At 36.9% G+C, this 25,601-nt stretch overlaps 1 protein-coding gene across 1 annotated transcript in view; it reads right to left on the minus strand.

The window, feature by feature from the left end:
• Positions 1 to 25,601, minus strand: part of ERC2 (ELKS/RAB6-interacting/CAST family member 2) — a 398,530-nt gene that overhangs the window by 296,480 nt on the left and 76,449 nt on the right. The window contains exons 4-5 of the mRNA XM_059856421.1: positions 24,320 to 24,475; positions 19,619 to 19,786 (exon numbers count right to left, since the gene is read on the minus strand). Of these exons, the coding sequence (XP_059712404.1) occupies positions 19,619 to 19,786; positions 24,320 to 24,475 (324 nt within the window). The remainder of the gene's footprint in view (positions 1 to 19,618; positions 19,787 to 24,319; positions 24,476 to 25,601) is intronic.

Below are 25,601 nucleotides of genomic sequence, written 5' to 3' on the forward strand. Positions count from 1 at the left end.
TTGAATTTACCTCACTGATTTTTATGCTCACTATAAAACTATAGTTATTATAATACTTTTGAATTACTACAAAAGGAAGTCAGTCATTCCAGATTCAACGTTATTTAGCAACATAATGATAGTTATAAATTCAAAATACTTAAAATCTATTTACAAAACTACCAATCTTGGAAGCTTTTAACTTTTGAAATTCCTGTCTTCAGTAACATTCAAATTTTATTGTACTGTAACAGATTAATAGAAAGTGAATTAGAAAGCCATGGTGCTCTTTCTTAAAGTCAAGCCAATGTGTTTAACTGCTTCCTGAAAAAAAATCTGTAGAATTCCATGAAAGAATCATCAGTAAATATCCATTAATTTGAAATATGGTAAAAATAGAGTTTTTACATAAACTGGTTTTCTGTTTAACTTTTTTTTTCTAGTAGGATGCAGTAATTAAAAATAGTTGACCCAGCAATGAATGTGTGATTTTCAATAAGCACATTTACGTTTGTAACCTACTCAGAATAAAGGAGGTGCCTTGTAGGTAAAACCTCTCTCCAGCTGAGCTAGAGAGGCTGTGCTATGGCTTCTAGGGATGAGCTGTGTCCCCAACCTCTCTCTCAATTTCCCTTCTTTTGAGTGACACATCTCACAGAGGACAATCTCATGACTCACTCTGGTCTCAAACTGGCTGTGTCACCTAACGGAATATCAGCCATTCCTACAGCAGCAGGTCCAGCTGGAATCAGCTCTACAGATGACAGACTTATCTTCCAGAATCTACAGCCAGCTTACAGAGTGACATAACACAGCTTGGACATTATTTTCATTTATTCATAAGAATATGGCAATCAGAGGGAAGGTTTAAATAATACACTAAACATATACTGCTTATTTTAAATACAACACAGCATTTTCTTCATGAAATATGGCATTTTGACTCCTGTACCTCTCCTGCTCACATTCTTCCAGAAACCAGGTTACAGCCTTTTCTTTGAAAACTGCTGAATTTTTCACAAGAGGGGATAAGCTTCAAGTACTTGTTCTCTCTCTCTCTCTCTCTCTCTCTCTCAAGAGGCCAGGCTCCATAATCCCCTGGACAACAGGAAGAGTTACAGATCTGCTTCCCTCCATGACATGTCCTCAAGCCAAACCTTCAGTCCTCTGGACCCTTCTAGAACTCAGAACCTTCCCACTGGCTCTGGCTTTTGAGCCATGCAAGGCAAGGCAAGGCAGCCCTCTTGCTTACTTCCCCTGCATATGTGAGCAGGATGAAATTCAGGGATATTCTGTGCCCTTTAAGTAATTGCTCTGTGAAATAACGTATCACATCTATTAATTTATTTATTAAAATGGCAAGGCTTGATTTTTTTTTTAACACACTGCAACTCAACCAAAGAGCAGACCGTGCTCCTGCTGAAACAAAAGTGTAACTGTTTTGGCCATCCTAGACACTGCAAAAAATATTTCCTTCTTTATGCTAGAAACAGAATTCTAAACTAGTTTGCAGAGATTGTTCTGGCTCGTGATAAGAATTCCAGACAAGGAAAGGCTACTTAGATCATGAGAGGCTTCTGTCAAAAGACTGAAAAGACTGTTTCAGATTCCAAACTGGTAACTCCTTACTTATCTCACCTTTGCAGTAACATTTTTTAGGTATTCTAGGTAGAACTGGAGAAGGCATTTTACTCTAAAGAACTTCAATAATCACAGGAATGATAGAACTTCACCTCATATTTTAAATGTTTGAACAGTTTAAGGCAAGCAATGAGACCCAAATAATACTGCAAAACAGTGCATGAAATTGGAACTAAGGAAATAAAAAGAACATTTTCATTCTTTTCATAAATACAGTGATATCAATAGAGGTTAAATGGTAAATTAAAAAAAAAAAAGTTATACAAGAATTAAATCAGACAAGTTTCAGTTACAGGCTGCCTAACTTTCTAACAGAGATTACCTTGCCAAATATTTTTACTGAATCCAGTCTGCCAGATCATCTAGCAGAAAGTCAGAGACATGACAAGATCTGATCTTGCATTTATTTATTACTCATCTGAAAGCTATAGGTTTACTAGTTTACCACAGTTATATTCCATCTGGGACTAAGTTCTCCTCAGGACAGAATAGCATCTGCATGAGAAAGATAAAGCCAAACTGATAAGTGCTGCTTTCCTCACAGCCTTGACACTAAACAAGCCATGTGAAGTCAGATATGAAAACAATCCCTATCACACAAATGGTCTTAGACTGTCAGATACGTAAGGGATGCTTTCAGGAAAAGAATCAGCAGTGAAATAACTCCCAAAAACCACTTTCAGAGAAGGAGCCATGCAACCTCCAAGAACCAAGAAAGCCAAGATATGGGAACTAAATGAATAAAGTGTCCTCCATGGAGCTGAACACAGGCCAAGTCTGACTCTTCACAGCAAGGTCTTCCACCCACAGCTCTCTCAACTAATTTCCAAGACCTTCTAAGTCCTGCAGAGGCTTTTTTTAATCTAGTTGATTCAATCAATGTACTACCTGCTAAAAGGAAAAATATGCTGGAAAAATAAAATTATTATTTTATATAATAATAAAGAAACAAAAACAATCAGTGGGGAAGCGAGGGAACTCTTTAGCTGCACGAAAACAACATTTTGTTAAGACACTTGAAAAGTGGTTTCATGCAAGAAGTCAGAGGAGCACCATGCCACAAAGGCACAAAAAAGTAAATAGTTTGATGGAGTGTAGAGTTAGGACAACAGGAAACTTGAGCAATTTCTGGAAAGACCTTCAGGAGCAAGATATCTTCCAAAAATTCCCAAGGAAACATCCATAGTCCCATAATGACAGTTGTCCCACTGAAACTTGTGACATATTTTCAAGATTTCTGATAAACAATGAGGAACTACTATTACAATTTATAATAGCAGGTTGGGAGGAAACCTGCAATATGATGTGCAGCATCTACAGAGCAGACCAACTTCTGTTGGTATTATTATAAAGATTATGCAAAAAATCTCATCAATGCCCCTACAAAGTGGAGCGTACTCCTGCTCAGGTAGCCTGTGAAAAGTTTCCCATATTCAAAAGCTCAAAGCAAAAGTCCAGCTGAGGAAAGAAACAAAAAAAAAAATTAAAATGGACATTTCAAAAAATTTTCAAATAATTTCTTTCAGAATGAAACCTTTCCTTCCTTTTGTTTCCTCAAAATAGCGAATGTGAGAAAAGCATGAACAAAACTCTAATGAAAAGAGAAACAAATTTCATTTTTTAAAGAGAAAGGAGAAAGAAACCTCTGCATATTTTTTGTGCACAAAACAAGCTCAAATTGTTGAAACACCAGAGTATGACATCTAAATAATAGTAAATTGTCATATAACATTTAAGCTAGAAGATGCTGAGCATAAACTGACAATTCTACCTTGGTAAAAATTTTTTTTTTTTTTTAAGTATTTTAGAGTCCAGTCAGATTACCTCATGCAAACAATCCAAATTGTTTAAAAACTTGTTCATCCTTGAACTGGAAATTACTATTCTTTAGCCAATATATCATAGCTGAAAGAAAGAAGAATGTCACCAGCTCACAACAGTGATAAGCAAAATGAATTGGCTGCAATGATTCCTGCAAATGAAACCACAATGCAATGATAGATTTGAGCCTTTTTAGCATCATAAGAAGGTTATTTTATTTTCCTGATCATCCCCCTAACCTTCCTCTTCCTCTCTGCTATCTATCTGGAATTCATCTTTCTTGAAGCTGGATGACTGCATTTCAGACGAGATCTCAGAGAGTACATAAAAATATTCCCCAATTTCTGTAACAAATCTCTCTCCTGATACATTTTAGTACCAGATTTTCTACAGCCACATTTCACTGGTGACTAACAGCAATTCTCTAACACACTATTATTACTTTTACCTAAAACTCTATACTAAAACATTCTGGTTTTTTGTCCAGAGGGGCATAATCCTGCATTTTGTACTACCCTAACTCACCCATTTTTCTCACTTCAGAATTCAGGGACCCCAATCTCAGGTGGGTGCCTCCAAATTCTGGCAAGCTGAGCAAATAAACCTCACTGCAGTATCAGGTCTTGAGATGTCACCAGTATTTTTGCCAACCTGGTCTTTCCCCATGCTATCTCCACTGCTCCTCTGTTAGCCAATATTTCACCACTTCTACCACTCTTGGACTGAAGCATGTCCCACCTGAACATGGTACAGCATGGAAAGCCCTCCTAAGATTCAGCTAAATTAGGCATTATGTATATTTGTTGTTTAAAGATTAGTAGCGTTATCCAAAAAAGATACTGCTTTAGCCTAATTCATGACCAAAATGGATGCACAGTGGTTCTCTAAAACTGAAAAGGGTTTTTTTTTTACACCAGAGAAACAATCTTTTATAGCAAGTCCAAAGGGGAATAATCAGAATATGTTTTTGCTTTAGACATAAATGTATTTTTACAATTTGTTCAAGCTTGCTATCCTGTCTGGGAATGGGAGTGGTAAAATTCAGTTTTAAATCCTGTGTTACCAATGAAGTTGCAAACTTTAGATTTTGTTCCAAAAATACCACCAGAATTCCTGCTTTTTCAATTGATTATGTTCAAAAGACTTTTGTTGAAAGTTTCTGGACTTGAAAGTGTGTCTTTGAAATATTTCTAGGATTGAATCTTCTGGGACTTCAACCCTTTCAACAAAAGTTATCTTTAAGTATAAAGATACAAACAGTGCTGGAAATTATTTTCCTAACGTGCTACAAAAAAAATGGAAGAAAAAATCATTTAAAAAAATTACTATTTAATCATTCTTAACATTCTTTTTTGTGTATATAGTAGATACATTTTGAGTTTATTCTTTTTAGTCTATATATAAATAGTACATATATGTATACAGATATATACATGTATACGCATATTCATGTATAAACAAATATTACTACTAAAAAAATCAGGGTATAAATAATTTAACACAGAAGGAGAGGCTATATGAAATCAGATTTACCAGTCAAAGGAATGAAACCTGAGTATGAAAATTCATTCCCCAATCTCTGACAGCTGACATTAACATGGAGCCTTATAAATCTGCCCTTTAAAAAAATTCTAAAAGTATATAAATAAATAAAGTACTATTCCTCATCTGTTTTTCTTTTCCTGGAAAGCATTCTGAAAGTAATCTTTTTCCCAGACATGGATAATTCTGCACATGGGTGAAATTCTGCTCCTTTTTTCAATCTCCTCAAAAGATTGAGAAAACAAAGATACATTTCAAAAAACAGGACAATGCCAGGACACAAAAGGAATCTTAATGCAAAGTTTAGCATATGTTAACTACATAGGATCCTGCACTGCACTATGCAGAGTTAATTGTATTTATCAACATATAAGAGTATCACAATACCATCTCTCAAGTGGAAGCAAAGCAAAAAAACAAAACCAAAACCAACCCCCCAGAAAACGCTCACCTTTCAAAGCAGTAAGTTATAGAAGACATGTGAAAGAAGTCCTAGAACTTCTTTCTACAGCTCTCAAGCTGTCTTAAAGAATTTCGTTTCCAAGTACCCCTTTAGTAAGGATGTTTTCTAAGAAGTGAAGAGCAGTTGGCTGGCAAATAACAGCAACTATGTAAAATCTAATGAATTTATTAAATTTACATCTACTTAACATTGCATTACAATGCATATCTTTGAATACATAGGTATATTAGCCTCTTTGATTTCTACTTCTATAAAAAACAGGGGAGTTTATGCCTATCACTCCTGACAATGAAATTCAGGACAGCAAAGTCAGCCTTCGTTCTTCCTGCATGTGTTATACCCCCAGTAATACCTCACCAGACTGGCTGGAAACTTGTGCAGATGCAATTAAGTGCCTCTGTAACTGAAACTTTCTAAACCTTTGTATTATTTATGCAAGAAGAAATATAACCTTCTACCCTCATTCATCTCTGTACTGGACTGGAACACTGAACAGAGGAGTGAAAAAATTATTTAGTGAATTATACATACATGTTATTTTGAATGTCAACCAAGTATGAAATTGATAGCACAGGGATAAAATAAAGCAGTTTCCACACTTACTTGTGATTTCTTTACATATACATACAAATTTTAAAATGTTATATACACATATGTATAAATATTTAATTTCTTCAGCCACTGCAATTATACCATTAAGTATGCTTTTAAATGGATGGTTTTCCATTTTCTGCATCTTAATTTCAAGTAGCTGTCTAAAGATCTAAACTGGCATCATTATCCCAGGAACATGTCAGACTAAATGAATCTAGGAATAATAAAATGCCTTGACCTTAACAGGCCTCCTGTACCAAAAGCATTTAAAAGTATTCAAAAGATAAGACTTCAAGTAATCCCACTCTTTAACATAAACTATTATTTCATGTATGAATAAGGGCTCTTTTTCAGCACAACTGCTGGTTACAATTAATAATAGTAAATTGTGCTAGTTTTATACATTTATATTTCTCCTGTGAGTTAAACAACATTAAGGATGCAAAGAAGACAAAGATGCACCTAATAACCCAGAGGTCACATGCAATAAAAATCATTAAGCCACGGAAAAAGAGGAAACTTTGAAACAAAGGCAGGATTGTGAGTTTGCAGGTACAGTTCTACAAAAAGGAAAAAGTACAGCATATACCAAACCTCACTGTACAGCATAAAGCCTTTAAATAACAGCAGCAGCCTTGCCCTGGTCAAGTTTTCGACACTGGGTTGTAACCCTCAACACTGGTCTAAAACTTTCCTGTCATATTCAGAAAGAAATTTATTCAGGATTTCTCTCAAGCATGACACTGGTTGAGAGAGCAAGTCAGAAAATTGTACATCACACAAAATTTCCAGTCTTTCTCTTTTAGCTTTAATGGCAGGTGCCTGATAATGACACTACAATAAATATCTTTGAAGTGTTTAACTTACTAACACAGTTAAAGGAAAAGAAAAACAAAATCCTAAATACACAATTCATAAAGCAGCATATTTTCCTTAATTAATTTTCTCAACATTTACAGTATCTTTACTAATTCTCTGTAACTGGATATATTCTGGATCCATTCTCAGAGAATCTGTGTAGAATAAACATTTGAAACATCTTAGAGACTAACTAAAACCATCTACTACACTGCAAGGCAAATGATTTTTGGATGTTTTGCATTTTTATGCTAAATAGTGCAGCTGCAATTGATAAAAACCAATCAAGCTAATTTAAGTCAATCATGTCCAGGAGGTTCTCATCACTTGTGTAAAAATGCTCTCACACTCACTCAAAGACTTTACCGCAGCAAGTACCTCTCCCACACTCAAATTTTGATACCTTAAAATCCCCTCTGCATCTTATGCAACAAAGAAAAGAAAATATAATTCTTATGGAATAAGCATATGTATTGTTTTACACTACAAATCAAGCTTCTGTGTTTCATTTGAATACAAAATTTGATTGTTAGTACCACTTGAGCACAAATATGACTCATCCCAGTGCAGCACCACTGTACCTTTAGTGCACATCAAGGCACCGGGTCAAAGGCAAAGTAAACTTCTAGCACTGAGAATGCACAACTGTTACCCTCATACATAATCTGGATCACATTACTGAGATCATATGTTTTGAATTTATTTTTTGATTTATCAATATGGCACATCACAGCTGCCATCCTGAGTTCTCTCTCAGCTGCTGCATTTGACATTTTAAATGATGATAGTTTATATTTTTAAATTTTGCACTATTGCCACTACATTTTAAACCTATGAAACTATAACAACCATGCAAGAACTCTTTCCTAGATGGGCAAAATCCAACATTACAGATCAGAAATCTGTGTTTGATTCCTACCCATTTGGCCAACCCCCATGTGCATGTGACTGAAGACACTTTTCAGACAGGTCAAAAATAATGAAATAAATAGAGGCCCTGAACTCCAAAGTATGCCATGTCCTTATTCCTGTTCCCTTTGAGATGATTATGGAGTTCAGGGCAGTATCTGGATATGGAAGCAGAGAATCACATCAGCCTGCCCTGGACCTCTTTCTCCTCCAGGAAGAGGTGAAACCAGGTGACAGCAGGTGCTATCAGATTGACATAAACTGTTGTCACAGCTTCTTTACATGTTCTTTTTGAGAAGGTGCTCACCAAAATCATTTGCTCACTGTTCCAACAGAAGTAAACGAAAAATACAACAACATCAAGAAAGTTCATCTTGCAGTAATCCTGCAACTGTCCAAGACAGGGCTTCAAAAACATACCCTCATCTTCAAATCATAAAAACTACACCTATCTTTGTGTAGAAAGATAATTTCCCAATTATATTTGCACTACAGTTGTCAAAAGGATTTTTGTTGGGTAGGAAAGGTTCTTTTTTTCTTGACAGACTACTATGTCGGGTTTTTTTTAATACACTGAACTGTTAAATACCACATCAAATATTAAGATAAGCTTTTCATCAAACTGTTTATCTTAGAACAGTAAGTGGATAATAGTTCTTGGACTTATGTATGACTAATAATAACTATTGGAATTAATAACACATTGCCACTCCAAACTCATGCTCTAGAAATGCTTCTTTTGGTTATGCATCAGAACACAAAATGCTTCACAACATTAGCTAAGCCAGCAGGAAACAAAGCCAGCTAACTGAACAGGCAGCACACGCCTTGGGGATGTGGAGCCAGTCTCTGGAACACACTCAGAGCTCAGCTTGGTGCATCTCCAGCTGAAGGTCCTGCCAGGATGGTTGGGAACTGATGCACAGAATGTACCTGCAGAGGCTGAGCACCAATCTGTGCACCCTGACAAAAAAGCCACAGCAAGATCTCAGCGCTGTCTTCAATTCTTACTGAGTGGAAGGGCATGAGAAGGCAGGGCCAGACTCTTGTCAAGGGAGCAGTAGGCAGGGATGAGACAAGTGGAACATGGAAATTCCACCTTGACATAGGGAAAACATGGTTTGGTGTTTGCTATTTTTTTTTTTTTTTACCACAAGCTTGGTCAACTAGTGAAGCAGGTGTCTAAACAGGATATGGAAAATCCATCCCTGAGGTATCCAAAACTTGGCTGGATGCCATCCTGAGCAACCTGCAGTAACTAAAACCTACTTAGATCAGAAGCTTGGGCTAGATAACCTCTAACCAGGCCTGACATCACCCTGTGAAGCACCCACAGGCCAATCCTCCCTGAGGATTTCCCCATGGGCACACAGCAAGTGGGTGGATTGAGTATGAAATGCACGCAGGAGAGTTAGAAGGTCCCAGAACTCCAGCTACCTTGTAATTTTGTTCATAAGGTAAGTGGTGAGAATTTATGGTGTACCTGAGCTTTTACCATCCTTCACACAATGAAGATGACCCCTCAAGGCTTCTACTTGCCTAAAAACCATTAGAACCACTACAGAAAGGATTATTGAAAAAGAGACTTTGCCAGTAACTGCAAAAGATGAATACTATAATAAAAAATGCTTAAGAATTATCCAATGAACATAAACAGATTTCAAATCAAACTATCAGCAACCCATCAAAAATACAGCTTTTCTTGGGGAGAATTTACCCAGAAATTCATAAATCCACACCAGTTACTACAAATCACATTCTTGTCTGTCATGTATCTGGAAATGGCTTCCAGGATTATTCCTTCTTCATTATGACCTTCCCAGGGACCAATATAATCAATGCAGTTCTCTGCATCCTCTTTCTTGTCTTTTTTAAGACATTGGCTTTCTCCCATTTCCCAGAAACCTCTCCCAGTTCCCACCACTTTCCAAGGGTAACTGACACAATGCCATCAGCCTTTGTAGGTGCATTCCTGCAAGGCTAAGGGACTTGTGTGTGTCTGGTTTCTTTAAATACCCCCTGAGCTGATCCTCCTCCATCAAGGATGAGTTTACCTGGCACTGGACTTCTGCAGTGGTTTTAGAGACCTGGGTTGCTGAAGGTTGGTCTTTCCAGTAGTGATCAAGGTGAACAAAGCACTCAGTACCTGGACTGTCTCCATCTCCTTTAGGATCAGATCTCCCCTCCCACTCATCAGTGACCCCATATCTTCCTTGGTCTTCTGCTATTGCTGTGCTTGTAGAAACCTTTCTTGACCTTTCTATCGCTTGTTGCATTCAAGTCCAGATGGGCTTTGTCTTTCTAAACCCTAAACCTGATTCTCACAGAGGATCTTCCCTGTTCCTCCCAGACACTCGTGCCTGCTCCCACCCCCCTGTGTCACTCGTTTTCATTTAGCTTCATGATTAGAGAAGTATAAAAGCTGATTTTGATTATATAAATTTGATCATTTATAAAAATGCATGGTAGCAAAATACTCTTCTCTATTTTTAACAATTCCTGAAAGCATTCTTTGTCCAGGAAAAGCATACATAATTTAAGTTTATCCTCTCACTAGGTATGTGACAGCGTGCTTCAAACTTTATGACAGAAGATGACACAAAGTAGAGTGGAGCCTGCTGCCAGACTGCTGGCACACAGAATCACCCTGGAAGAGAAAAAGGTAACAGAGGGCACTGGCACCTCAGTGCAGAAAGGCCTGGACTCGTGTCTGGCTCAGAAGCCAACTCAGCTGCAGGGCTGGGCACAGCCACAAGCCACCAATGCACATGGGTCTAGGTCAAGTCTGGCCAAGATTTCCTGTCTGATTTAAAATGAGTTTATTTGGTCCAATGGCACTTCTCCTAGGAATGAAGGGCAGGCTGACCACACACGTGCCTGTCTTTATTTGTGGCCTGACACTTGGCTGGATAAACTTCATTATGGTTTTGGTTACGCTTAAGAAAAGTACTGTCAATTGTTTCCAGTCTGTTGCAAACATAAACCTCCAAGCAGTATTAAATATGTACTATTGTATTTACCACAATGTTATGAAATCATGCATAAAATCCTAAAATGGGATAAAATAAAGGGAACGTGTCTTCCCCTCTTCCCCTTCCCCCCAACTTCTGGCAACATTTCAAAATAAACAAGGAACCAAACCAATGCTTCTATTGAAAGGTCAACCAGAACCTGAGTCAAGGGAAGATAAAACTGGCCTAAAATAAAAATAAGCATATTATTTAGTAAGAGGAAACCAATTTTCTCTTATATCACATATGCAGAAAGATTAAACAGCTCCAAATGGCAATATCTTAGTAATTACCTGTGCCTATTAAGCAAGAAAATGGAATTCTTTTGGCTGAAAGAGTAAAACAAAATTTAAACCTGACTAAAAAAATTAAATCAATAGTAAAAGAAAAGATTACTTTATTGTAACTCAAATAATGTGGAACTGACTAGGTATTGAGGAGAAATAAGATTTCCATGTTTTATTCCCACACATTCTCATCTCGGTAACCTTATTACTCCTGACATAAAGCAGAGAAATTTAGCTACAGATATTCAAAGACAGAAAAGAATGTGGGACCATGACACAAAAATACATGTTCTGTTTGAAATTCAGTGTAGCAGGGAGTGCCTTAACAACTGTGCACTATGTTATGTTTTAGAGTTCCAAAACATCTAAAAGATCAGTGAAGTGCACCCTGGAGCTCAAATATTCCTGAGCACACCTTTCTCTATAGTTTTCTGCCTTGCCCAGTAAGGACTCTGCTAATTTGTACATGGTTTTGCTATTTATCTAAATTTAAAGGTGAAAGATGAGCCTCCAGTACAAATCTTTCCAGCAGTAATCCATCTTCCATGCAAGCCCCTGACCAAAGAATTACTTCTGTTACACTGGATATGGCACACAAGCATCATGAACACTTCTTGTAGGAAACAAAAAGAATCTTAGCAATTCCTATTGCTGTTGGTAGTAATTGCTACTGACAATTTTCTTTTTTTATTATTTCTCTAAGTTTTAAGGCAAAATTTGTGTCCTCCATGCAGAGTATTTCAATGACAATGTTCCTCCAAATTTACTACTGAAAAACACTAAATATTTTGGAATAGAAAGTCACTTTCTCTGGTCTTGCAGCAAAAATCTTTTAATTTCAACCACAAACAGTACCTATATTTGGAAAACAGAAAAGTACTATTTATGCAAAGATTAGTAATCTACAGAAATAGGCAGATATAACAGATACTAATTTTAATTTCAATTAGGGATTATAAGAAAACTCTACAGTATTTATAAATACTATAATCTTTTCCAGAATCCAAATCAGTGCTGTTCCAACAACATTCAGAACAATGAGTAAGTGATACAGCATAAAAGTAATTAACTAATGGAAAGTATTTTAAGTATTTTCTTGGAACTTCAACAGTTTAAACAGTTGAAAGGGGAAAACAAGCATGCAGTGAATGTGAGCCTGAACTGTTTTTATTTACACACTCCTCAGTCTTTCCTATCCTGTACTGATCTTGTGCCTGATCTCACAGCACAGGGCAGCTGGAAGAAAGCAGTCTTTATAGATAAGAAACAGCTGTTATGCTTGTTTGACCTGAGGAAGAATTTGAAAAACAAAAGTAAAAGGACATGAAAATGAAATGAGTCCTCATAAAGCAATACTTGCAGAATTACTCCAGCCTATTTCCAGCCTGCCCTGCTAACAGCATCTGACATGCACCTTGCTTGTATCAAACTTACTTCCACTGAAAGGCAGAAAAAAAGGGGATTGAGCAAAGGCAATAGTGGTTCACAAGCCCTTTATGAATACCTACAAAAATCAACCTTTTTTAAAGGAAAATTTTTACTCAGCGGGGTGGAGGAGGGACCAACACCACACATTAAAAAATGCGTGATTTAAGATTTGCCTCTATAAATACAGTCTGACTGCTTATCTTAAAACAGGCAGACAGATGAACACTACAATAACACAAATCAAAGCATCCTGATCCATTTTATTCCATCTTCTGATCTGCTTCTCAATCCAACTTGACACAAGTACCAGCATTTTCAAAACTCAAAATACTTGACCTGTAAACCCCAGATTTTACCTTGTTAGGTCTTAGTTCTACAATACTTAGACACATTTCTAACACAAATTGTAGCAGAAGTCTACTGATTCAGACAATGTTGAAGCAGCTCTATACATGAGTACAGATGTTCCTGTCCCAGTGCTCTTACGTAACAGCATCTTCTACAACCCTCCCTCCACAATTTCATGCTCTTTTTCCACTTATTTACTACTGATTTAGTAGAATGTCTCTTTTTATTCTTTACATTTATTCTTAATGCTTGACAAAAAAGTCCTTGCTTCCTTGCAAATATTTTTACCTACAACAATGACAAATCTGTCAAAAATTTTCACAGACTGCATTACTTGACTTTAAGTGTGGAAAGTACTGGAGAAATGTAAAATATTATGTAATTATATCATGTTATCACTTGGGACATGAAGTGTAGAAGTTCTGTTTCCCTGAGCTGATCTTACATGAACACTTGTCTAAAAATTAGCAGGTTACTTCTGAAACTACTAATCTTTCAGAAGCTCAGATCCTTATACCTTCATTGTCCACTGTGATACCAAGAACTAGAAAATTCTTTCCTTCTAAAAGTTAAATAAAGGGAAAAGGAAGAAAACAAACAACCTACATCACACAGCCAGAAAGGAAAATTTTATTCAGAATCCTACCAAGAAAATAATCAAAAAGCCATATGAGGTCTACTGTCAGTATAAGCATCTCTAAAGATTTCTGGATGAGCACAACTGCAGAAGCTTTTTCATTCCAAATGGACCACAGTTCTATTTTAAACTCTGCTTCTGTTGTAAGCATGTTTTGTTTTTTTTTTTCCTCAGCAGAGACAGAAGAAGGCTGAGAATCCATCTTTGCACCTTCTACACTTTGAGTGTTTGGGTTAGGAGCAATTGTGAGTTAAGGACTGTTACCTGTGTTAGGAAGAGGACATCCTGAAAAAGGAAATCACAAATTTAAGAAGTCTAAGTGGCTCTAGCTTTTGTCCCCAGTCGTCTCTTTAGCAGAAAACCCAAAAATTTGCAAAACTACTTCAATAACTTCTCCATGCTCTTGATCACTACAGTAATAAGTGCAAATCATTAACTCTTTTGGACTGGTTAGTGCTACATCTACTGGTTATTCTGCTAGCTACAACATTTTTGTGTTCCCCTTGGGTTTGCATCTACCTGGTGAAATCTCAATGCTCTTTTGAAGTGTATTTTTCTTTGCATTTCTTGTATGTGGCACCACTACACCAGGATCATAGCTAGGCCCCTTTAGATCAATCACAATTTAACCAATAGTTAGGGCATGCAAAGAATCATTTTTGAAGCAATCCTACTCAAGTTCCTCTTCAAATGTCTCCAGTTAGAGCGAAGCATTTAAATTAGTTGCTAAGAATACCAATATTTTTCTAATAATTTCCATCCACTAGTGACTTATCTTATCAGAGTAAATTTTCCTCAGTTATAAAAGCCCATTAAAGCTGCCTAACCAAATATTGTTTTCAATGGCAACAAGGTGATTTTCTATAAAAATAATAACTGGGGTGGTGGGCAGGAGGGAACTACACTTTAATTTTCACTTTAATTCAATAAAATAGATGAAAATGAGAAGTGTTTTGACAGCAAGATAAATCTAACATTCATCAAACTATTTGTGCCAAATGAGTTGCATGAATTCTTCACACACCAAATACACAGGCCATTCTTTCTACTTTCCCATTTTCTCTTTAACTTTGTTTTCCTGCCTCTGGGCACTACTCTCTACAGGCCCTGCAAATCGAACTCCCTACTCTTTCAGCCACCTTGCTCACAGAAAATTCTGTTTCAATTTCTTTGAAATTAAAATAATGGTGTCCCCATAACAAAGAAAGAAAGAATATTCAAAGCAATAATGAAGAATGGATTCATTCAAGGGGGATGGGGTTGTGTGTATAAGATGTATCAGGTATTTGAGGGAGCCTCATTTGTGATACCATAAAGCCACTGGAATGGGTCTCAAGAGGTCACAAGTCCAATGTCAACTCAAAGCCCAGAGATCTGGAAATCAGAGCAGGACATTTGATGTGCCTCTGAACAGTCTTGAAATCAGAATCCAATAGGCATATAGACACCAAAAGAAAAAACAAAAATGAAAAGTCTCCCAGATTGCTTCACAGTTTACTTCTGTTTAGATATAGCATTTTGCTAACCTGTGTGTTATTCAGCTTAACTCTGAATTTACTGCTCTACCACTACACCCCTCTCTCCTCTCTAAACAGTCACAGGGCGTACAAAATGTGGCTGCTGCACAGAAACTGAAATGCCTGGCACATTACACCTGAGGCAAAGCTGCACTTGAAATGTGGAACCCTTTGTCAAGAGAGCAATGGACAGCTGTGAGTGCAGAGTGACAGAGAGCAAATGGTAGCCTGGTGTCCAGAAGAGTGCTTTGTGCCACGGGTGATCCTCCCTTCGCACGCACTGCACATCCACTAGAACAATGCCCTGGCAGCACAGCAAAGAGACCACACTCAAAGATCTGGCCCAGCCTGACTTGAAACAAGAAAAATCACAAAACAATAGGAAAACACAATTTCAAAGTAAAACTCTAACTGAGAAAAACAAAAATGTGAGAGTGAAATAACCATAGTTATACCATTATTGCTGTAAAATCAAAAGCAGATTTACATTTCAAGAAATATCAAATATCAACATTGTAATAGAAAGAAAAATAAAGCTTTTTTTAGTCTTGTTCCAAGTATTTTGTGCTGTCTGCTTTTATTTGCTCTTTATGCAAACTAAGAACTGCCAAGAAGTCAATCATTTCACAACTCTTCTTAATAAACAGATTTGTTTAAACAAAAAAAGCAGATCGCAATAAATAACTACTATAATCACCCTTCCTCTCAATTTTTATTAGGTTTTCTATATTAATATGTGTACGCTGAACACATCAGTTATTCAGTTACAGTACAGACTTTACCTATTTTTCTAATCCATTTCCTCCATTGACAGGACTATGCTCACAATTCACAAAACTTCTTTGTAGACATTTACTTATTTCACAGTTCATTAACCTTCAAACAGCACACCTGCCAGTTTGCAGGTGTGTTATCTAAAGCAGTGATACACTAAGTGCTAAAGTATGTTTGTGTCAGAAATGCTCATGAAATGAATGTTTTTCTCCACTGAGCTACCCAGCTGAGTTGAATTTATTTGCATCAATTTATAATAAGTTTTTTTCCTGATGGTAAGTGCAGTAGTTAAGCGCCAGTTACTGCAAATATGCACAAAAAAATAATCAAACTCTACTGTGAACCACTTCTTAAAGTATACAAATGGCTGTGTTTAATCTCTTGAAATAATTGAAACTGATTATTCACTCTTTAACTTCTTTCCTTCTGCAGTAACACTACAAGACTTCATTTAAAAATTAACATCTTTTAACAGCTTTTTCACACAGCAGGGAAAACCTCATCAAGTGTGGTATTCTTCCTTTTAACAGTTCTCTGTGGAGCACAGAGACATTTTCAGTTTTCTGTGGCTGGACTAGCCTTACATTGGCTCATTTTCATCTGACCTCAGGGTTTTCACATCATTAATAAAGAGATAATCAAAACAAAGGGTATATACATTAGGGTAGGAAAATTTTGCATAGTTTGGCACTATTATCATATATGACCTTAAAAATGGAACAAAATGAAATGCACGTAGCAGAGGTGGTGAACCTTCTAAGGACTGCTTCCAAACATTTTTCCTACTGGCAGCAAACCATTTTCAGACCTCCCAACTCTGGCCACCGTGATAGTTACTGCTGTATGGGGTTTATTTCTTTTTGTTTCAGCTGTCAAAAAAAACTTCAAGTGATAGCTTTTTAAGTCAACTAAACACATTGAAATCAAAATAAAACACTGACATCACTGGGACAACAGAAACACGGCTCAAAAAGAACATTATGTTTAGATTCTAGGCTTGTTTACCAATGGTTTTAACTTCTTTCACATTATGTCACAAAGTGCCATTGCACCTGAAACCTGATCAAAAACTCACTGAAAAAATTCAAGTGCCCTCTTATTTCTGATGACCTGATATAACATGTGCCAACCAACTAAATCTGCTAGTCATGCCTCAATAGTAGTCAGTATTCTTCAGGATGAAGATCATCATAACTCTGCTTACACTTCATTTCTTACTGCTGAAACCAACTGTGCAAGCTAGAGCTGAAACTTAAACTATACCTTCAAAGCAGTAATATTTTTCTGAGCTAAATTTGCTCTAAGACATCATTAAAATTCCAAATATGAAATTATACCCCAAAAAAAAAACCATTCTACAAAATAACAAACACTGGTAGAATTTGCTAATAAATTGAGTGAAACCAATGAACTACCAGGAATACATGAACTAAAAAAAAAAACTGTTGCAACAACATGTTACTTCTAAGCTTCATGCCCTACCAGACCTGGCTTGTAAGAGCCATATGGGTAGGTGGAGGGCTGGCTATCAAGTGGAATCAGGACACTCCAGCAGAACCAGCACTGCATCCTAGGGGTTAATACTGCATCCAGTCCTGTTGCCTGTCTTCATTCATGATCTGGGCAATGGGGTAGGGTGCAGCCTTAGCAAGAGTGCTGGTGGAAAAAAACGTGGAAAGGGCAACTGATACACCAGAGGGTCGTGCTGCTTTTCAAAGGGATTTTGACAAGCTGGAGAAATATGTTGACATGAACCTCATGGAGTTCAGAGAAAGGAAAGGTGAAGTCCTGAACCAGTAGACAAACAATGCCAAGCACCCACACATGCTGGAGTTCACTCAGCTGGAAAGCAGCTTTGCAGAAAAGGGCCTCGGGGTCCGGGTGGTCACGATGGTGAACACCAGCAATGTGGCCCTGCAGGGACACACTGACAGCATCCTGGGCTCATTAGGGGTTTAGGGAGGTGATCCTTCTCCTCTACCAGTCACTGCTCAGGCCACACCTGAGGTGTCATATCCAGCTCTGGGCATATTGAATCAGCCCAGTGAAAGGCCATAAGGAAACTAAAGGATTAATTAAGGGCTTTATTAAAGCATTGGAGCATTTCTCATATGACAAAAGCCTGAGAGAGCTGAGCTGTTTAGCCTAGAAAAGTGAATGGGGCATCTTATCACTGTGTATAAATACCTGAAGGAAGGCTGTAAAGATGGAGCCAGACTCTTCAGTGGTGCCCAGTGAGAGGACAAGATGCAATGGGCACAAACTGAAACCCAGGGGTTTCCCTCTGAACATTGGAAACACTCACACTGACCCATGTGGTTCAAATAGGTTGCAGGGCCTCATGCCTTGGGATACTCAAGAGACATCTGGATATGGTCCTGGACAGCTGGCTCTAGGTGGCCCTGCTCAAGCAGGGGGGGGGGTGGACCAGATGAGCTCCAGAGCTCCCTTCCCTTCAACCATGACATGATTCTGTGACTCACATCCCATTGCACCACATGCAGCTGCTTCAGCAAAACTTTAAGATAACCTGCAGAGTACCATTAAGCTAAATAATAATAAAAGGCTTCTTATGAAATTACTGAGAGCCTGTGGAGGGCTTCTTTTATTACAGGATTTACTATGCTAATTTAATTACAACAAGGTGATTACAAAGTAATCCAGTTTAGGCAGGAAGTTGACGTTGCAACTCTGAACACCTTACTCAGCACAGGATTAGAACTGCCTTTTGGGGGTTACTTTCACCTCCAGAAAGAAGCACTTCAAAGCAAGCTATGAATATGTTTAAGGACATGAGATTGTACAAAAACTGTTCTACAAATAGACAGTGTAGACACACAAGAAGAAAGGTGTGTGGCTTAATGCAGGCCAAAATGTTATTAGCTTTCCTCATCTGGGAATGACCAACAACAATAGCTTGTATAGTACAAAATTTCTTCACTAATGACTTCCACCTGCTGGAGGGCTGCCATTTGCCCTGCATCTCCCTGCAGCTGCTTTCCCATCTGCTGCTGAAAGCCATTGCCCTCCCTTTAGATAAGACCTGAGGACTGGAGATGGATGATACAGTTGCTCTAAGCAACCAAAAATCTTTTCCCAGTTCCCAGAGACCCAGTATTGTGTGCTCCAAGCCTATAGTTTTTTAAAACACCAGGAAAATAGTTAATGGACACTTTAAACACTGGATTTACATATTCCCTTAAATGTGACAACCACCTCAAATGGGTATTCCATTTTTATCCATATTTTTATGGTCTGATTTTGTAGATACATAAATAATTAATACACTGGTCTGTTGTAAAGAAGGAAATTAGTCATATTTTAAAATAAATGTTGACTGCACTTGAAAAAAATAACCAGAGATGAATAATATGCACCTTTCAACAGATACCTTAAAAATACATCAATGGCTTCATCCTTCAGAACAGAAATACACAGAAGTAAGGGAGCATCAACCAGAGCAACCAAAAGAGAAACTCAGTCACCTAACAGATGAGGAATCAAGTCACGATATCACAACAATCAAGTCATTTGGGTTCACCTACCCCCACTGAAGCCAATGAGAATTAGACAAATACATTTTCTTAAAGGGCAATCATAAGCACTTAAAAAAAAGTTCTAGAATGAGAGCTGGTGTACTACCAAAATTATATATACACCAAATACATTGGCATTTAAATTGTTTTAGATTATTCAATATTCTTTAACAACTTTCCTGCCACACAGACTTGAATCAAACACATCAGAACCTTGATACTGGCCATGAACTCAATATTTCTATTGCATTTCATGATTAGGAAATACAATACCTCTGTCTGAAGTATGGCAGCTCTCTGTTCTTTGGCAGTAAGGGACTCTTTAAGCACTTCAATGTGTTGCTTGCAATCTGAATTCTGATTGCTAAGGGTTTCAAGCTTAGTTTGTAAGGCAAGAAGTTCTGATTCTTTCTTTGAGAGTTCTTGTTTCAGTTGATCAATCTGCAGTGGGGGGAAAAAAGTTAGGTCATTAATTTTGTCTCCAATTCATCACTCCACTGGAAATCTGAAAGGTGTGAATGACCATGATATGACAAATCAGACACCTGTGAATTCTGGAAGAGAATTAAGGTTCAGACTTTTTACACTCACACCTTCAATTGTGTTTCTTGCAATTTAATGCACTCTGTCTTAAGAATGAATGCCCTATTGTCGCAGAAGTTAAAGGAAAATCTTAAAGATGATTTGGCCATAAATTCACCATGGACCTCACTTAAATTCAAAGGCATGTATCCCATGTGAGGCAAGTCTGGCAAGACAGCAAAAATGCACAGGAAAAAAAGTGTTCATTAAAGCATAAATTCAATCCTTCCAACAGCATGATTCCCATGACTTATCATTGGCCAGAATGAATCAGGAATTTTTTAGGAGTCTGATAAAGAAAAACCAGTATCTTAGGAGAGGAAAACAGAAAAGTGGACTTTTAACCTTACTCCTCTTCATGCAAATTTGTAGCTGCCCACCATCCCCACCTCCTATTTTTCTCCCTGGCAGTTCACATGGAATTCTCAGGTAGTAGAAAAGCCAAGCCAAGAAGACTAACTTAAGAGAAGTCTGGGGAAAACATTATGCAAAATTCCACACAATGAAAGGGCTCCAAGATCATAAAAGCTTATCCCAGAGGAAACAGCAGAAACCCAATACTAAGACAGGGCTTCCGAATTTAAGTGAATTTAAGGTTCATCAGTAAATGGCATGGAATTGTGATTACTCTCCTCTTTCCACAATGATAAATGAGAAGAATAGCCAAAGAACACAAAATTGTGATGAATTTAGAATATATGAATCAGAGCAAAGCACTGGACTATATACAGAATGATGTGTATAGGTGAAAGGATGGTGAATTAGGTGGCACATAACTACCCCTAAATTCCTGTGGTATAACACTGGTCACCAGCTGAATCCAGATGCATCACCTCATGAGGATTATTTGAAATAAAATGCCTCAGTACATCTGCATAACTCAGAGAAATCACTTCCTTTATATGAAGAGCTCTTTTCTATGTCCCAACAGACACTTGGGATGCAAGAAATCTAGAGGTGGTAGATGGAAGATGATTCAAAAATCCCCGGAGAAAAAAAAGAATATCCACAGGTCCACAGGTTGATCCTACTCAACCACATTCCAAAGATAAACATACTAAAACATTTCCCAAATTCAGTGCTCTATGGTACTGGAAATACTCACTGCTGGTCAAAATGCTTCTATTTTGTTCTACATTGCAAGTGCATACTTAAAAATTAAATTAAAAAGCAGTGATTCTTCCAACTACAGTCCGCATGCATGTCTTAATATATTTATTCCTTATTTCTTTTTATAAATCTTTCTACAATATGTTTGCATCATTTCTTAAGGTGCTCAGATAGTCACCCATAAGCTACTGTAGAGAATCAAGAATCTACCCTGGCACTAAAAAAAAATACTCACCTTTAAAGTCTGAAAATATCAAAATAAGAAAAGAAGCTTACAAAAACCAGACATGAGGAAAGAATGCAATTAAAAGCTGCTAGAGAAAGCTTTCTCTGGAAAGCAAACCACCTTCCTCCATCCCTTGCCAGAGCATGTAAGCAAGCATGGCAACCAAGAGAAAATGGATAGGAAATGAACAATGGGAAAATCTGTCTGCAAGATACAAAGACAAAGAGTGGCTCTGCAGCCAATCTGAATTACATCACAGGCTTTATACGAGATGCATGTGAACATCACAGATACTTAATCTCTTCTAGAAACTCTTCCCCTTCTCTCCATGACACAACCCACACCTGAGAAATAATAAAAAAATTTCAAAAGGCTTTGCTTTCATTGCAGGTGTGTTCTTTGTGTTTTAGAAACAGAATCTGTTTAGTGTAAAGTTCTGGCTACAAGATCTACAAATTGTCAGGAGTTTAAAAATGTGTTACAGCTCTCAAAAAAAAAAAAAAAATTAAGAGTTAAAACACAAACCAAACGCACAAAGATTGTTGAATAAATACGCTGATGTCTTTTTAAAATAAATTATAATGGTGGAAAAGTACTAAGATTTCCATTTTAAAAATTGCCACAAAAATAAAGAGTTAGAACAAAAACCTATAAAACTTATATTAAGAAATCTCAGGCAGGGGTATATTCACTTTTTTAAAGTTCTGCAGTATCTCAGTGTGTAAAAAAACTAATTAAACAGGACATTAAACAGATTGTTGCCTCTAGCAGATATGCAAACAGTTTAGCTGTATCTGAAGTGATGTGGAAGACCAACTGTCATGATTCAATGAAACCTCATGATCTCATATAATACAGACAGAACAGATTTCTATACTTTATAAGGACTAAAATGAAGATAACCTACAAGTCTGGATGTAAGTCCTATAGCACAAAAAAACTCCAAGTTTGTCCTCTGACCCTGACCTTCCCACTGCTTCACATATATCATGTGTGTAATTTGACTGTCACCACTTTTTCAACATTGCCCAATATGATCTTGCTTCACCTCCTTTCCTGAAATCCTAATTCCTTTTTCTTCCTTCTCAATTTATGATACTGCCACCTCCCATAATTTCAGTTCCTTAGAACCCATTAATTTTCCATTTCTAGAAAACCATAATGGGTGCTCTTCTGTTATCCTGTTCACACCAAATTCTTATGTGACATTATGCAGAGTAACCAGAAAACAAAGAGGAAAAAATCCAAGCTTTTCTTCTGAATTTTGCACATGAAAATCAGTGGCTTAAATCTTTAATTAAATAATTCCATTAAATTAAACTATGCTGATTAATGCATCATGGGATTTGGTCTGATTCAACAAATGACAACTGCTTTTTGAAGTGAAGGATTTAAGAAAAGGAAAAGGAGTAGCAATGCAAATCATGTGCCTGCATACAGTAGACCCTACAAGTCTATCAGCAGATTCTACAGGTTATGATGGTAAAGGTCTGGTTTTAAACTGATTGTTAAATTTCCAGGCCTACCCACACAAAAATAAAATTCTGTAGTTCTTTCCCTGTTTTGTATTTTTTCCTAGAGGATCTCCCAGAACTTGCATGCTTCCTTCATCCAGTATGAAAAGCTCCTACATGCAGACATTAATCACAGAGCACCTTATTACTGCTTTGTCAATACTTAAAACTCATCTTACTGGTAATTTGCTGAAATTGCACTAATCCACTAGATTTCCATACCCAGTGGATAGCATAAGAGTTCTAATACTCAAAGGACTACTTAAATACCAAGTGCAAACTCACACCTGAAAAAAAAAAAGCATCTGTGTTCATTTAAATATGTGGCTGACAGCCAAAGGATGAACTCTAGCAAGGGAAGAAAGTCTTCCAGAGCAGATATTATTATTAAAAGTACATATCATCCTATATGTTCCTACACCTTCCCATTTATTTAAATCAAGAACAGATTGAAAACAAGTTCTACTTCAAGAATAAATTAAAACTATTAAGAGCTTCAAGCACCTCAGAAGAGTTTTGTACTGTTCTTTGCCATCAATCCTGTTTATCAGAATTTATCATCGATCTCAGGCTCAACAGATCAGGTACAGCAAGATCTGTTTGCTGACAGCTCAACAAATACTTTTCCACCTTGAAATGTTCTCAGATGAGTGATAAAAATAACATCTTGTGCTGCAAATCTTAATTTTAAGTGGAAGAAAAAGACTAGTGAAAGAAAACAGACAAAGCTTCATCAGAACGCGGCATTTATCCAAGATCAGAAGGCTGTGACAAAACAATTAATATTTAACACTCTTCTCATTCACCTGCTTTCTGTGCTACAGAAATATACTGAAGCTTTTCCTCACAAAAACATCAGAAGAGTGTTAAGGTTCTAGGCTTTGTACCTCATTTTTACATCAACAGGTTTGCTGACATGCACTGGGAGTTTTACTGTAAGGCACTAAAACTGAATTGGTTTGAAATTAGTAATGTTTAGGTTAGCAAAATAATTTTCCTGATGACAATGCTACTTTAAGAGCTGTAGTTATTTTTCAGTAGCTTAAGAGCTACTTTTGTCCAACAGAATAGATATGTTCTTTGATTATAATTTTCTCTTAATAAATCGGGATTAATTCCAAATGGGCACTAACACTTTCATTTCTTCTGTAGCAAAAACCCCCAAACAATGAACAAGCAATAAGGTTTTGTGAGTTTGAAACCAGGAAATCTGTCACATCACTTCACATTTACCACCTGCCTGTTGTCAACTCCTAATAGTCTATGTTTGAAGTCATTAAATTGCTAGTCTTGAAAATATGAGCAGAGTACAATTTGGTGTCACCTATGAAACAAAAGCCCTTACTGCAAAACAACATCAAAAGCTAAAATCAAATAATTTTTATTTATCTAAAATGTTTCACTCCTTCACATCTACTGATTATTATACATTAGAGATTTACCAAAATGAGACATGCAGCTTCTTGCATTGGATATAGTAATGTTAAAACGTTTCTTGACATTATTTAAACAGTCTTAATCTCTTTTATAAATAGATCCTACCTTATTTTTCATGAACTTTGAGTGACTCTTGTAAACTTCTATTTGTTTGATTTCTTCTTCTCGGTCCTCTGTATTCAGAACTCCATTTGTCTTTAACATCTGTATTTCATCTTCAAGATCTCTTATATTGCGCTCAAGTGAAGCTATTTTTGTATCCTAAGTTACAAAAAAAGGAAAGTATTGAAAATTATATGAGACATATATTAAAGAGTAAAAGAAGCATATCTGTACTTGAGCGAGTATCAAATAATGAGATAGCAAAAATAGATGGTACAAATAGAGAATCCACATAAACCAGAAATAATTCTATCAATTTTAGCTTAAAGAAATGGAGAATTCAGACCAGATCTCTTTCACCATAGTTGCACAGTCTGTAGGGAATACATTCTGGTCAAAATTCCATTTAATTCCTACACAGAGATGAAGGGAGAATAGCAGATGCCCTATTTTTCCACATATGTATGATAACAAACCTTGATATCATTAGTAACCATGTAGGCCTGGCTATTCTTCCAAGCCCTCAAACACCAAGCTGAGCCTGGAGAGACCAGCCCATGTCTCTGCAAGGCAAAGACATTGTGTGCTCAGCCTGAGGCTCAGGGTCCCAGCTTCTCTGGAGTTCTGCCTGCTCTGAAGAGGGAGGAAAGGTTGTGTCCTCAGATATTTTTCCTTGTTAATCCAGCCACATCACTAAGAGGGGATTTAACACTTTTTATTGTGAGTCCCAAGATAAACAAAACCACAACCATGAAGAATTTCTACATCCCTGCCAACAGCTGCCACGTGTGCCAGCATCACACTGGAAAACAGTGATCATTTTTTTGTTATTTCCAATCATTTGGGAATCGGCTAAGTCCCTTTTGTGAGAGTTAGAAAGATTACAAAAGTGATTACACAGACATGTCACAAATTTTGGTTTGAAAGAACATTGCAGAATTACTCATTAGGAAATCTGTTCAACAACATAAAGGAACAACCACCCACAAAATATTAGAGACTGGGTGAAGTTCTTGTACCATTGAGATCAATATTAATTTTTTTTTTTTATTAAAATTTTAACATTTTTTTAAAACCCACACTAAAACTAACCTGATTGACTAAAACAGGGTTATTAAGTTAGAAAGCTAATTTGGGAAAAAAATACAAATGGAGTTGATCCTTTAACAGGGACAAGCTAAGCTTGAATCACTGCCACTTTGTTCCTGTTGCTTTCTTTAGATTGCCTACAAACAAGAAAAAACCCCAACTCCTGTAATAACTTCTTTCATAACAAAGCTAGGCA

The sequence above is a fragment of the Haemorhous mexicanus genome, chromosome 11, assembly GCF_027477595.1.
Source record: "Haemorhous mexicanus isolate bHaeMex1 chromosome 11, bHaeMex1.pri, whole genome shotgun sequence".
Taxonomy (NCBI): Eukaryota; Metazoa; Chordata; class Aves; order Passeriformes; family Fringillidae; genus Haemorhous; species Haemorhous mexicanus.